The following is a 15453-nucleotide window of genomic DNA, read 5'->3' as shown; positions in this document are numbered from 1 at the left end:
GAAAATAAAATAAATAAATAAAATAAAACAAAAATAGAATAAAAAAAAATGCTGTAATGGATTTCACAAATGTTCTGCAGCCGCATGAATGATTTTACAGCAACAAACAAATCCCACGAAGAGCTGAGTGATGTCAAGAGGTAGGATTTGGTCCATCGGTCTGCACGAAATTGTGCTCTTCCGTCTTCTCCAACAATTAGCCCGCTGCGAGCTGTAGACCAACAGTTCCTACTTGGTAACCTCACAAAAACAGAAAAGGCCATTTGGCCAGCAAATTCAATCATCTGCCAATTAAATCCAGTTTACAGTCTCATCGGGATTTCGTCTCTTTTTTTTCTTTTTCTTTTTTAAAAAAATCATAAGAGCCTCAAACTCCAATAAAGAAAAAATGCCCAATATGACAGCAAATGAAAAAAAAAAATGCAGTTTATAATAAGGAAAATGTGTCCACATTAATCAGTCTTACAAAAAGGCCTACAAAGTATTGGAAGTATTTACAGGAACTGCACAAAAATAGTAAACTACTTAATATTCATCATACCAGAGTGGGAAAAGTGAGCCTCAAAAGGCTACAATAGCTAAGACTATATGATTATTGTGGATAATGTTGTTACATAGATGCTCTTTCTGGTAATAAATAAATGATTTGATCCATGATGGCTGATTTTCCACAAACAAAAACCCCCAAAACGAAAGGGTTACATGTGGTGAGGAGAGGGAGCTTTTGGGCAATGGAAACAAAATATTTTAATGGCAACAAAGAACACCATCAACATGAAAAACACAGGAGCGAAGTGATTATTTACCTTTAATGGAGAATTTTAAATAACAAGAATGCGACCAGGGATGGATCTAAATGCTACGCAAAAGTCATTAAAAACAGTCGTATAAAATTAGATCCAAGAAAAAAAACAAAACAAAAAAAAGAACAAAGGGGGGAGAAATCAAGAGCGCCCACACACACACACACACACACACACACACACACACTAAAACTCGCAGTGAGAGTCGCTAAGCGGCTTGTGGCTTATTATTTTTACACTCCATTAATAGTAACCAATTAGGACAAACCGAAGCCCAACCCGCCCTCCAAAAGAAACATATTCCTTAATTAAATAATGTGATCTGGAAGTTAGAAGATGTGTTCAAAACAAAACGAGAAGCAGCGTTTACACCGCTTAACACTTTCAACTGTGTTCAATCGCTGCAAATCGTGATGAGGCAGATCCGACGAGAGGCCCGACCTGCACGTCAGCCAGGTTTGGGTCACATGTCCGGCTAAATAATGACCGATGATTCTGAGACCTGAAATAATTTTAAAAAAAAACAACCCAAAACCCATTTTGGGTGCCGTCCATGATGGCTGTGGTTACTCCTTAACAGTCAGGGTTCACCTTCGAGAGCTTTTATTTTCCCCACATCGGACAGTCGAAAGTACTGAATGTGGAAACTGTTTGTGTGGAGGTGGGGGCTGAGGTGTAGACGCTGGCTTTGGGTTTAGAGAGGAAGGGGTGGGTGGCTGGGGATAGAATAAGTGGGAGGATGGGTCATCTCCTGAACTTGCGGGGCCTGCTCTGGTTGCTGTGGTGTGATTTAGAGTAGGGCTCCCAGCGTTTCCTCTCTGGCGGCTTGTTGTAAACGTAGGCAGACGGGCCTGAGTAGCTATCGTCTGGATTCTCCTCCATCATCTGGAGCTTGGCTTCGATGGCGCGGATCTTAGCACTCGTGCTGGAGGAAGAAGGAAAAAATGAGAGGAGGTGTTAGCAGCGAGGCTGGGGGGGAAATACTAGTGTTGATACTGAGTGTGAGGGACAAATAGGACTGATGTACAGACTCTGGGGGACAGAAAGAGGAGGTAATAGCAGTCTTAGTGAGAGGGGGGTGGACAGGTTTAAAATAAAATACAGAAGAATGAACAGTGAAACAGAGGACTACTTTTATTTAAATGGTGAAACAGAATTTGGAGAAGCAGAGGAGATAAGATTGTGGGAAAAAATTGCAGTGCTTGTGGGGAGGCGGTGGGGAAATGAGGGAATGAGTATGCGCGAGAAGTAGCAAAAAAAAAAAAAAAAAAAAAACTGGAGAGGAAAACAATAGAGGGGCCATCAGGGAAAAAAAGAGAGCTATAGTGTATATTTCCTCTCTTGTGCTGTGTGGATAGAGTGACTTTGAGGTTTGCAGCAGATAGATGAGAGGTTCCTGCACAACAACACGAAATTACTTCTTTTTTTTCAACCACGACATATTTACACAAAATTAACAGCTTCCACATTTAAAGGGTAAAAAACACTCTGCTCAGTGAGTCTGCTCACTCCGGGGAACCTAATTTGGCATTTGACCGTTTTTACACTCCATTTGTCTTATTTTAAATAGGCTGCAAATGCATTATTAATCCCCCTAAAACTGTTGTTTATGTTAAGGAAAAGATCATTGATCAGCGCACTGCTTTACCTCACAATGGTAAGGTGAATCCACCGTGAGGCCAATTGCTGAGTGTCTTCTCTTTAACATCCCATCAAAATAAAGGGTAAAAAGGCCCCAAAATAGTAAAGGAAAATATCATAGTTCAGGTTAAAGTCCAAGAGTTGCCTTTTTTTGGTTGCCAGTGGGATGTATACTCACTGAGTAGCCTGCATAAAATTCATGCTGTGTATTTCACGTTTTGCTGTGACTCTAGGCTGGATTACCTCAGTAGGAGGCGAAAACGCCACAGAGTGACTTAACAGCACTTTATTTATTTAATTGGTTGACCTGCAAGTGTGTATATGGGAATAAGGGCTGCAAATGTGGCTGCTATAATGGCATACTTTGGAGTCGGACAGAATTTCAACACTTCCATTGATGTCTTTGGAGCCAATGTGGTCTTTCAATAATTTCAGCACCACAGTTGAGTACCGTGAAGAATGTTTTATAGCAGAGGTGTCAGACATGCATCCTGGCAAAGGGTCAAATCCAGTCCTGCTGGACAGCTTTACAAAGTATCAGAATGGCTGAGGAGCTAATAATAACTCATTTTCTTTAACAAATTGCACTGCTCTTGCTGGAGAGGTGGAGCTGTGAGGATAGCTAAACTTTTTCTAAATCATAAATGATTATTTCAATCATAAATGAGTAAAATACTATTGTTTAGTTTCAAGCGTGTGCGTTTTGCGTGTTTTTTTTTATAAGATCCACTTTGATCTGTAAAATTGTAATGCCAGGAAAAACTGAGGAACATTGTTGAAATAGCTCTTTTTTTCTTCTTAAGACATCTCAGACTGTTTTTAAAATGGATGTTTCATTAAATGTGAATGTTTTCAGAAGGTACTTGGACTACACTAAAAGAAAGAGAACAGCTCTTGAGATAACATTAGGCCCGTATGCGGTCCAAAATATGTCTGAAACTTCTGTTTTTCATGTATTTGTGCTGGCTTGGTTAATTAAGGTTTAATTACAGTATGTCAGAAGATAGACGTGATCGTGGATGTAACAAAAGGTCACACTCACAGAGTGGGTGAAATGCTTCATGGGTTTCTCCAGCCCTCCCCCCAAAGTTGGATGAGTGGAAAAGAATGAATGGAAAAAACCTGCCTCCAAACAATCGCAGTCTGACTCGGACTGAGTGCAGTCACTCTCAGACAGATCGGAGAAGGCTTGCAAATAACTGCTGTTTAATTTATAACGTTGCCATCACACTGGTGTCAGTTGCAACTCGTCTGCAATTGGTCTCTTTGCAGTTGGGGACATGACTCAACTGGTTGCCAACTGGTTACAATCCTATGTAAAAGTTAATAGATAAACAGAAATATCTGAATTTCTGTTTCGGATCTATGAGGTTCTTGCTAGACTCTGAATGTAAGCAGTTGAAGTGCATTTACATTGAAGGAGATAGCACCAGATTAGCGATCTTCACCTATTTATCACAGTTAATCAGATATAGACTGCATGTGTACATGCCAACTTAATCCAGTTCAATCACAGGCTGACTGGTAGCAGACTGTCTTATTGCCATTTTATCACCTTCTCAATGCAATAAAGTTTCTCTGAGGATGGCAACTGTTATGAGGCTCAGGTTTTAGTAGTTGGAGCTCTCTCTTGTAGTAGGAGACGGTAAACTTCAGCAGCATTCTCACTGCTAGAAATTCTTTCTTAGGTTTAAGCAAGACTGACAGGTAGAGAAAGAAGAAGGCAATTCGATGCCCACTGGCTCATCTTTGCACTGGGTGCCGACAGATTAGAAACCAATTCAAATCCATTCAAATACAAAAGTTCAGGCCTTCAGCTCATATGTGAACACACTCAGAGAAAAAACAAAACCTGATACAACAGCAGAAAGTTTATATGTGTGCGTGTGTGTCTGCTGTTGATGCCAACCTGAGGTGGTTGGTTGTTATGGATCCATCCTCTGTTGAACCGCTGCATGACGGTTCCAGGCTGGGAGGCATCGTCTTGTCATTACGAAAACCTTCAAACCTCTGTAAACAACATACGTGGGCAAAAACAAACAAACAAAGACCCACACAAACAATGATGGAAACGTGTATGGACAGACAGATGAAAAGAGATAAACAGAAGGAGTAAAATAACAAGTAGAGTAAGTAATGGCAGAAGATACACAAGATACAGGGAAGCAGACAATCAGTGGAAGAGACTGAATATGTCCTAAAGATATAATGTGGACTGTGATATAGATTACAGCTCACAGTACACATCAATCAAACTTTAACTTTCTAAAAATTCCAATTCCTAATCATTAATATCAGTTTAACAGCATTTTACCCCTGAGATACATTTTAGGTCTAAGTTTGAACAGGGCCAAATAAAATAAGGCAGACATTTAGAAAACAACAGACCTTCTAATAAATACTAACAGCAGGTCTCTGAAGTCAGCTCCAGTTTTCTCCCACAAATATGAACATTACTAAACTACAGTATTGATCTTGTTTGTTTCCGGTCAAACAGACAGTAACCAAGCAGCAAGCAAGCACGTCCGGCTTGTAATCACACCCTAAGGGATGATCGAGGATAAAAGTGGGACCAGCTGATGAGCAACAACCAACGCGTGCACTCATTCCTTTCAAAACCACCTTCCAAACATCTCCAACAGCCAAAACTGAAACCTGTGGAGAAAAAAAAGAAAGAAAAAAGAAAAACTAAACAAAGTAACAGTCACATGATGGGTAATGATAAGCTCCAGCACTTGGCGCAGCAGTTTCCGTGTGCAGTACGTTTGGAAACCATCTGGCGAAGTTCAGCCGGTGGAAGCGAGACAGACTCACATGACATTACATGAAGTTACATAAATGCAGCAGAGCACACGCACACACATTCCTACATACAGTCCCATGAAATAAACAACATGTATAGCCAAGAATAAGAGTAAAAACAATGACCATGCAACCAGCCAGGACCCTTCCCTTCCACCTATTCCTAAAGGCATGTGGCTGGAATGCATAGAGATCTGAATGCAGCCAATAAGAGCACACTGAATCTGAAAACACTCCAAAACCTGCAAATAAAGCTAAATTTGGGTTGTTAAATTTGTTTTTCAGGAGATAGCATTTTAAATTAGGTTAATAAAACTAAATATCTAAATAACTGCACTATAATTGGCTGACAAGTGAGAAATGCATAGCAAATGTAGTTAAACTTTTGTTTTGTAAATTCATTCAGTGTTGGATGTATCACCTTACAATATGACACCAATAACTTTTACTTTCTAACAAGTAACAAGTTCACCCAACCGGGTGGTAAAATAGTTGAGGAGGTGCTGGAAATATCATGAAGTAAACTCAATATACTAAGAAGACTTCACACGCTCAGGATGAATAATCAACACGCACAAACTAAATGAAAACCGTTTATTGTTTCTGGTAAAGCAAACAAACTCAAACGAGTAACTAATGCATACATGATGCTTTAATGTAATAGATTACTTTTAAAATATCAAGTTGTTTTAAAAGTAAAAGCCTATTACACAACACGGAGTACAAACAAATAAAGCCAAGAAGAAGTGTACAAAACCGTAGTTCCTCTCGTGACCACTTGAGGTTGGCTCGAAAAAGGAATGAGACCCCAAAGACTCCCATGCTAAAATGCTCCACTTTGCAGCATTAAAAAGAAAACTTGCATACCTGGTATTAAAAAAAATAATAGTTTACCCTCAGATCAACTCCGAGTGAGGGTATTTTTTTTTACTCATCCAACTGGGTAACTCAGTTACAGGTAGGGTCACGGCAGGCGCCCTGACACAAGCATAAAGCTGATAAGTGTGTTTGTGTGTTGCACTTGCTAACTAAGCTCACTAGGATAAGCTGATAAATTAGCACTGCACCCTTTTAGCCACACAAATCATTTCATCTCCAAAGGTGGCATGCATCATAGATAAGCTTACTTATATAAGTATGGGTATAAAATACGCCATCTTTAACAGTTGCATTTGCAGGTTTGGAAATCTGAGGATTGTGGACATCCTTAAATAAATGATCATCAGAGTAATTCCCTCCATTTCAAAGCTTTAAATAAAGTCAAGATGTAAGCCTGGATGATTGGATAACTTCAACACCACCTGTCTGTGACTCACATATCCCAGCACATCACTCCTGGGTTGGACTCAATGAAGACAGGCTGGCAAAAATGTAATTCATTTTTAATTTGACCTGAGCCGGCTCCATCAGTGGAAGATTGCTCACAAAGACGGGACTGCAAAAATTAGTGACTCGCACTTCACAGACTAGTCCACTTGAAATATCAGTATACCGGCTTCACTGGAATTGGCAGTGATCTGCAATTGACCCCATTTTGTAATCTCTGTAGCTAATAAGAAACATAACCCTTGAAATTATGCATCAAACAAAGGTTAAGAAAGGGGAAAAGCGCACATATTGCATGCTTTAGAAGGAGGTTTAATGATCAGATACCTCTTAGGAAAAAGCTCCTGAGGTGATGGGTGAAGTTGAGCGTTGCGGTGCCATCTTTTTTGGAACATACGACATGGGTCATGCTTAAACCTCTAATCTTTTCCTCGCCTAAAACTCACAATAAGAAAATGTGGGGGAGTCTACAACATGAGGGAGAAAGATTGATGAACAATGTGAAGATGACTGTGGTTGAAATATTAATTTATTTTCACAAAGGTCATGATAATGGTGATGTGTGAATTCATTTCTGCCAGGAGGGAGGCAAATCCATGTCTGCAGGCTAGGCGGAGATACTCCCTGTTGTGAAACTTTAATTATAGCAATCAAGTCTAGCAGGACAGTTTGCTGGGTCACATGATCACGACCGTCCATCAACACACTGCAGCAGAGTGGAAAAATGGGGTTGCGCATATCTAGCTTACTTTAACAGAACAAAGCTTAAGAATACCAACAACATTCGCTGGAAGCCGAGGTCAACCCCAGTCTATAACCCACTGACAATTTAATTATAATTAAAAAACTAATTCCTAAAAAAACTTGCACTTTCTCTGACTCTGTTAGTCACGTATGCGGCAGAGAGGACAGCAAGATAAATATTCTCCAAGACTGTGTTTTAACTGCCTGAGCTGATAGACAGAAAATGGTATTTACTGAGAGGAACCAGCATTTACTGTATGCCTGCCATGCAGGCAAAGAGTCAAAAACCTGTTTATTCATATAAATCCTCACATTAACAAACCTGACGCTACAGTCTGGGGTCTGTTGAATCTAAGATGACCCCAACTTGACCCTGAAAAATACTGTTAATATGTCATTTTAAGCTTTAAAAGAATAAAACAATTATTACGTTTGAGAATTATTTATATTAGCCTACACGTACTGCTAATTATTAAAAAAAAGAAGAAAAAAAAGGGGTCAGAACCAGACCCCATTCAGCTGATTATATTCACTCACTACAGTACACTAAATTATTCACAAGATTAACCGTGCTCTCCTGTTAGTATAACCTACGCTAGAGATGCTTCTTGCATGGAAGTGTTTTTACATGCAGCAGTTATGCAAGCTGCATAACTGACTTGCATAACTGGACAATAGTTATGCAAGGAAATGTTTGATTTCATAGTACCGCACCTAAAAAAGTGCATGTGAGCTAAGGCGAGTGGCAAAGATGTTGGGAGATTGTTACTTAAGTGGTTCAAGGTCATTTTTATTAGTGGCACAAAAATTGTTTTTTTTGTTTTTTTTAAATGAACACTTGTAGAAGCATGAATATAAACAGCCACTACTTTAGCTTGAAACGGTTGATTGAACTGTTATTAGGTAAATCTTTGAGCAGATTTATCTCACAGCGTGTTCTCTTAAAGGCGGCAGCGTTGACCTTGACCCCCTTCTACCATGTGTTTGTGTGTGTGTAGGGCGTGATTCGTCTCTATACAGGATATCCTTTCACCCTTCGCCAGTAGGCTTTCTATTGTTAATAGACAGGCATGCTGGTTGTGCTGGGATCCCTGTGCTCTCTGTAAACTGGCTCTGACAGCAAAAACACTAAAATTAAAACCACTACTGGCGGATCATTTTTATCTTTCACCCTAAGCCAGATTGACCTCTGCCATCACATATTTTGGTGATTTCTCCCAACCCTTCGGTCATTAGAGAGCCTAACATTTTTCTAATGCACAGATCTAATATTTATATTTAGTCTCTATACCTGCAGATTAAACCCAAAATGTCAGCCACATTCAGAGCAGTATTGTATGCTGGGAGTGAGCGTGATACTTACCCTCACCTGTGCGTGCGCCCAGCGCACAACCAACTTCTTGGACAAAGCTAGCTTCCCATTTAAACACTGGATAGCCCTCTCAGCCTCCTGCATGCAGCCACAGAAACACAAACACAGAGAAAACAAGGAAGAGGAAAAGAGAGAAAGACAGAGGGGCGGCTTTTAAGTCATGATTAAAAATCAGCTTTGATGATTGCATCCGAGTGATTAAATCATTAGTCCTCATAACAGCAGAAGGCCATAACTGAGGTGTCTGAGTGTGTGGCTGTGTGTATGAGAGGCAGTGTGAATAAATACAGTTTTATCTAATCAAATGTGCAAGTGGCTTTGTTGCTAAATTATATTAATGCAGTTCTTTATCCAAGCGTGTCTACATGTAAGTGTGTGTGAGTGTGAAAGATAAACACACACTTCCTCTGTATAATCCTTTTGGGAGGGCTTCATATCCCACTGATAGACACTAGCTGTGAAACTAGATGCTTATCTCAATCCCACAGCACGCTCCAAAACAACCTGTGAAGCTTAAACCTGCTCCCTATAAAGCCCACTTCAACAGGACACACACGCACACTGCTTCAGGTTGACTCATGAACGTTTTTACACTCAGTTTGGGTCATTTTCATAAAACATCCAACTCATAGTGGATGAAAATTGTTTCTCATCAGATCTTTAAGTTCAAATATTTTTCCTATATTGATGAAATGACTCGTTTTACTCCTGCCAACTGAGGATTTACTTTTAGAAATGATAAATCTGGTATTTCATGCATCTGAGTTTACGTACTAGTGTACAAAGCCACATTCTGTGGGTTTAAAAAAAACAAACAAACTTTAACACAACTGACATTTATATGCAGATAAACATGCTGCACGTACCTCCCTGGTGCTAAAGTTGACAAAGCAGTAGCCTCGTGGCTGTCCCTCCAAAGGCCCAGACTTGTGAAACAGGAAGTCAAACTGTTTCACTTTGCCAAACTTCTCTAACAACTTCACCAGGTGATACCTGTCGAGAGAGAGCGAGAGAGCGAAAGAGAGAGAGAGCAAAAAAAAAGTGTAAGAAAAGACTGCTCCGTAAAGACAGAAAATGGGAAATAAGAAGGCAAAATGACTTTGATATTTTGCAAAAGGGTCTCAGTCCATGCTGTATTTGGCCCCCGTAAATCTGTCAAGTGGGGCTAATGAGAATGACAGCTTTCTCTCCCTGACACCTTTTTAGCAGCAGGCCAGCTGGTGTGGCAGGCCGGTGACAGTAAATCTCTGACTGAGACAATGCTGAGGATACAGTAGCAGGACAATGAGGGAATAAAACAGAGGAAGCTTAAAATCCCCCCTGAGCACAGAGATCTGCACAAACAACCTCCACTGACTGTGCGGCGCTGCTTAGGACTACAAATGAGCATACATGTGGTCACTGAAGAGCTATGCAGTGTTTGTGAGATTGTAGGTGTGTGTGTGCGCGCGCGTTTAACCAGCAATTTGCAGCCATGGGAAAAAAACATTTCTTTTGACAGTACAGAAAAGAGCAATGAGTTCAGGGTCACTTGGAGACTAGATTCGCTGCTACACTACTGTAAATACCCCGGGGCTGATTGATTGTTTTCAACACAAACTGAGCAGCACGTGCTTTTCCATTTCGTTAAGAAGAAAATAGGAAAAAGTGTCCATCCCAAGTTCCAATATACTGACACATTCGAGATGCTGGGGTCAACTGTGTGAGTCAGGCTCAAAAAATGACTGAAATGGTGAAATCAATTAGCAAAATTGTTGCAGACTTCTTTTAAGAGTGTCAATGGACTCATGTAACTGTTTGAGGTCCAAGAACAAGTTTGAATCACTGTGAAAACTCCTCAACAAGAAACAACACATCGCCCTGCTGATTAGTCACTGAAACCACCACAGAATTAACTCCTCATGTTCCTGAGTGAAGGCAAAGAAACGGCTTTTAGCAGTCCTCACTGTATGAAAGACGACAACACCCGTAACTGTTTGCAAACCAACTCAATCAGCAGTTTACGAAAAAAAAAAAAAGGTTACAGTTACACATTTGTATACTTTAATATTTTGTGTCAACCCAAGGAGCGTGCACATGCACAAACAGTTGAAGCCAAACATTTTCAGCAATTCGTTGATTTTATTTTTGTTTACATGTTCTTGTCTTCTGTCACAGGGGAAAAAACTGAAACGCTCGAAGAAAAGAGTCCAACAGACGCCCTCCTGTGTTCTTGATTTGGTGCCATTGCCTTGTGTGACTGTCCAGGCCTCAGAGTGACCCCAGGTGTTTTGTATAACTGTTAAAGAGAAATTAATGCTTCAGCCTTTTATTGTTTAGGAGCCTGTTATTTTTAATCCTCAAGTGGTTTGTGTGTGTGTGAGAGACCAGAAAAATGTCAATGTGCAAGTGTGCAGTGTATGTGCAAGGGACTTGATGTGGCATTCTCAGAGTGAAGCGAGGTTCTAAGCTACAGGTTGTACTAATGTCTTCTACGACTCCCTGGGGGGCTTTAGACCGACGACAGTTTCTGCTTTTCCCAGACAACACCCTGCAAGCCTCCCCATGTGACAGTGGCTCATCTAGCCCTAGATTACACTTAAGTTGTTGTTTACACTTCAGTAAACAAAAACTGTGCACTAGTGAACTATGCCGTCCTTTGAAAAAGCTATATAGTTAGACGTTTGAGCATATGTGTATTTTTAACAGAGGTTACACACTAAGAACCTTATTGGATGCTAAACCACAATGGAGAGCTCCTCCTGGGGGCTGTAAAACCCACCAGAGGAAGAGGGGAAGAGAAGGGGGAGGAAAGGGAGGGAAAGGTGAGCAAACGGAGACTAAAGTTCAGAGAGGGGATATTGATGGCAAGGTGAAAGGTGTAGGAAGAGGAGCACAAGGCAAAAGAAGAGAGGAGGTGAGAAGCCAGGTATGACAGATACAAGAGTTAGGAAACAAGAGGAGAGGAAGGAAGGGACAGGGGGGGATGTGAGTCAAGTCCAGAAAAAGATAAGACAAAAGGTTCGGTCCAGAAAAGTGCAGGTCAGAAGGGAAGAATTTGGAGAGGAGGAGCTAGGGTTTGACTGCTTGACAATGCAGCTATCTGCAGTTGTAAAGAGTAAAAGAGCGTGCAACTGACAACTAGCACTGTGACAGGAACTGTGGGATTTTTACTGAAAATTTAAAAGGGAAACAACATCATAGTTTCCCCATAACCCAATGGATATCTGAACAGAATGAAAAGCAGAAAAGGTCAATTTAATTATCACGCGTGGAATAAATTCGTCTCTCTTCATTGTATGATGAACTCATAGGAAAATTTCATAATTCTCTCAACAGGGAAGCTTATAATCAAACAGAACGGTGCACAGGACTTCACACAAAATCACAGTGCTGCTTTTCACTGTATTCAAATTAAGTGTAACGTTTTACCCTGAACCACCTAAAACAGCACTGAAAACATGAAACAGAACTAAATCTCACCTAAACGCCAGCACTGAAAAATGCAACAATTTTACAAGAAGTCTTTAGGAATAGTTCTCCAGGCTTCCTGAAGGATAGTCAAAGCTCCTCTTTGGATGTTTCTGCCTTTTGTTCTGTTCTCTGTCAAATATGATCCCACACTGCTTCAGTACTGTTGAGGTCTGCGCTCTGGGGAGGCCAGTCCAGTGTTCAACTGTGTCTTTGTCTATCCAGGTATGCTTTCACTGCATTGGTAGTGTTTTTGGGAAGCCGCTGCTATTCAAATGTTTTCCAGATGGTATTGCGTTGTGGATCAAAATCAAAATGCCAAGTTTTCAGCTGATAGTTCTTTGGAAATCACCTTGCTACTGCAAAATACTGTTTCCTCCAAGTCAAACCCAATTATATTTGGCAGTGTAGATTCAACTACAGAAATTGGAACAAACTATATACTTTTGTGACAGGCTGCTAGTCACAATATACCTAAAGATACACATTAAAATTGGTTCATTTCTAAGTTGTGTGTTATGTGTAGACACAACATTGGTTCATCTAGTTTGTTAGGTGCCTTTTTAAAACTTTTCATAGGTGAGTGTTAAGTGTCATAACAAACAAAAAACATTCCTTTGGGACGACCAGGTACAAGGACTGGACTGAAGATGGGTGCAATCTAAAAAAAAAAAAAAATCATTCAAAGACCTTCAGAAAGCCTGGAGAACTACTGCTTAAAAAAAGACAAAGTGTGTATCACTGGAAGCAAAATATAAAGAAATCAAGTGGGGCTTAAGACTTTTGCACACTTTTGTATTTTCAAATGATCCAAGCTCAAAGAAATAAAATTTCACCCTCACAGAATAAATTACTCATGTCATCTTTTGTAATAAAATGATATAAATTAAGATTGGGGGCAGTTTAAAGTTGTATTGATTTTAAATGCTGAGAACAGTTTGTTTCAGTTCAATCACTTTTCCTTGTGGCATCAGCACCTTGCATCTGCAGGGAGTTTGGCTCACCCAGACAAACACAGGGGGTACTGCGTGCTATCCCGGAGCTAATTAATCTTCCCAATCAGCAACGGGGGCCTTGAGCATTTCTCTTGTTTTCCCTCCATACTGAGAAGTAGAGGGCCATTTAAGAAGAAGCAGAGCAGGGAAAGGGGAAGGAAACGCCTGTCTAGACGCCCACCAGAGCTGCTGCCCGTACATTCTCCAGCAGCCCCCACAGGCGTACAAACACACCCCTCACCCCAAAAAACTACCTCCTCTTCATCACAGCATATGCAGGGATGTCTTTAGCATTCAGCAGCAAACACAAAGAAGGAGGAACAAAAAGGATTTGCATGTGATGCTCTGTCAAGACTCTTCTGGGTGTCAAAGCCTCTACCAGCTGCCACCCAAACATCACACACACACACACACACACACACACACACACACACACACACACACACACATACACAGAGCTCCAGGTTGACACAGAAACAGTAAACAGGGCAGGTGATTGAGGAATGATGGCTGCTCCTTAGCCGAGCAGGTCTCCGCGCTTCACTGCCTCTCTTTCACACACCCAGCCCTGTCTGCTCAGTCTCAGCTTGTGACACACACACACACTCTACACACACAGTTAATCAATCATATACGGACACACAATACATTGCCTTTCTATGGGGTAGAAGGTACAAACCAATGCCTCAGTTTCATACCATCTATTACAGTGACCACAGATCACCCACTAAAAGCCATCACTAAATGTTACTCCATATTAAAGTGGCGCTTTCGCACATTTGACGCTGAAAACGTTACATTTAACTCCTAAAAATGCTCACTATGGCACAGCTCTATTGTAATCCCAGTGGCTCTTTGACTATGAGCTCAGATCCCTGTAATCATTACTAACGGATTAAAGTGTTGTAGATAATTTACACTATCTAAAGTGATATCTGGTGGATCAATGAAGATGAAATATGAGCTTGCGTTAAAGCAGAAGCTGACTTTTTTTTACTCACTCTGTGATTTTGGGATCAATGTTTCCTATCCACAAGCGGTTTCCATCATGGGCCGTGCTCTCTGAAATAATAGAGGCATTTTCGACTGTCTCTGCTGCCGATGACATGTGGAATCTGTGGGATAAAAGAAGCAAAAGGCAGAGTTTTTGATTATCGCAAGTATGAATTTGCATGGAGCTGAGGAGCTCAGACACTCAACAGCTGGGCGTTTGCCTCTGGAAATCTCTGGAACATGAAGGAACCTACCAGAGAAGACCTGGACACCTATTGGGCATCTGCACGCTCAACCAAATACAGATATTCAGCTAATTATACCCTCATTGAAGGAAAAATCCAGGAAAGGTCAAAAAAGTAAAGCGTCAGATAAACAGCTTCCACATTAACTGCACATAAATAATAAAGAGTCTCAAAACTTTGCCTTTCAGCTGCCCTTTATTGGACGCCACAGTTGATCATCTTCCTTCATCTGACACTATCCCAAGCATCCTCCTCTGTCATAACAACCCTCCTTGTCCTCCTTCCCTACATCCACGAACCTTTTTCTTCCTTCTGCTTGGCAGTTTCACCACCAACATGCTTTCTACGACATAGCCACTACCACGCCAATGATCTAATCTCTGAAAAGTGTCCAATTAAACAGTGAATTTTAGGGATTTTCTAATCTAACTCAGTTAATTTCATTCAATTAAAATTTAAAGCAGTTGTGTGCAATATGTGCGCAAAGGTTGTGCCGATGTATGTATTCATAACAGGGGTTTTAACTTAATCAGGAAACAGAATCAGGAAACGACGTAGTGTGGGTTACTTCCTCGCACTGTCAAATAAACACATAGTTCCTGAAAACATCTGAAAAAGCAAAACTCCGACTCCACATCTGGGAAAAGCTAAGCAAATAATCTTAGTTTAACAAACTGTACAATTCTACTCCTTAACTCCGGAACTTCTTCGGATAGATCCGCCCGGGTAGAGTTAAACCAGACACGGTTATGCAGGTGGTAACATATGTGATGAAGATGAGCTCTCAGTCACTTCGTTATAGAAGAGCAGTGGATTGCAGCAGTTAGCTAAGTGAGTTTCCGTTTACCTCGTTGTTTGTCAAACTTCCTCTTCGCTGGCGAATTCTTCGAATTGATTTACCACTGATCCCACCTTCGGGATGATTCTGGTGCGTCAAAACGTCAAATTAATCATTTCCTAAACTGTTTTCGTTCTATATTAGAGACTAGGCGAGCTAGCTCTGACGATACCTCGCTACCGTCTGACAACAAAGGCGCGGGGTGATGACGTAGTTTGTTTGAGCATGCGCAGTCCTATGGGAG

At 40.8% G+C, this 15453-nt stretch overlaps 2 protein-coding genes across 5 annotated transcripts in view; one reads left to right on the top strand and one right to left on the bottom strand.

Annotated features, from left to right (window-relative positions):
• morn5 (MORN repeat containing 5) overlaps positions 1 to 11365 on the top strand; it is a 40119-nt gene extending 28754 nt beyond the window's left edge. Inside the window, exon 5 of the mRNA XM_086300544.1 lies at positions 10846 to 11365. Coding sequence (XP_086156670.1) covers positions 10846 to 10904 — 59 coding nt within the window. The 3' untranslated portion in view covers positions 10905 to 11365. The remainder of the gene's footprint in view (positions 1 to 10845) is intronic.
• rbm18 (RNA binding motif protein 18) lies at positions 792 to 15445 on the bottom strand. 4 transcript variants are annotated; one of them, XM_086300542.1, is made up of 7 exons: positions 15219 to 15445; positions 14135 to 14248; positions 9555 to 9681; positions 8680 to 8766; positions 4987 to 5099; positions 4354 to 4454; positions 1589 to 1728 (listed from the first exon to the last, which is right to left on the bottom strand). In XM_086300542.1, the coding sequence occupies exons 2-6, from the start codon at positions 14239 to 14241 to the stop codon at positions 4370 to 4372; spliced, it is 519 nt and encodes a 172-aa protein (XP_086156668.1). In that variant the 5' UTR covers positions 14242 to 14248; positions 15219 to 15445; the 3' UTR covers positions 1589 to 1728; positions 4354 to 4369. The 4 variants fall into 4 exon arrangements, 3 of the variants coding, with proteins under 3 accessions (XP_086156666.1, XP_086156667.1, XP_086156668.1); XM_086300540.1 differs by lacking the exon at positions 4987 to 5099 and having other exon boundaries at positions 792 to 1728; positions 15219 to 15442; XM_086300541.1 differs by lacking the exon at positions 4987 to 5099 and having other exon boundaries at positions 792 to 1728; positions 8686 to 8766; positions 15219 to 15441.
• Positions 15446 to 15453: the final 8 nt, after the last annotated feature.

Source organism: Aulonocara sp. 'chitande type north' Nkhata Bay, linkage group LG7 (genome assembly GCF_057382095.1).
Source record: "Aulonocara sp. 'chitande type north' Nkhata Bay isolate Kocher_YH1m ecotype deep benthic linkage group LG7, A_spYH_male_GT1.1, whole genome shotgun sequence".
NCBI classification, from domain to species: Eukaryota; Metazoa; Chordata; class Actinopteri; order Cichliformes; family Cichlidae; genus Aulonocara; species Aulonocara sp. 'chitande type north' Nkhata Bay.
Note: the sequence above shows the minus strand (reverse complement) of the source record. Positions and strands in the feature narration are given on the sequence as shown.

Coding starts and splice junctions, on each gene's coding strand:
- rbm18 (XM_086300540.1), bottom strand. CDS start 14,241: ATGTCATCGGCAGCAGAGACAGTCGAAAATGCCTCTATTATTTCAGAG. Junction 9,682..14,134: donor ATTGATCCCAAAATCACAGA/GTGAGTAAAAAA, acceptor CTCTCTCGACAG/GTATCACCTGGTGAAGTTGT. Junction 8,767..9,554: donor TCAACTTTAGCACCAGGGAG/GTACGTGCAGCA, acceptor GGCTGCATGCAG/GAGGCTGAGAGGGCTATCCA.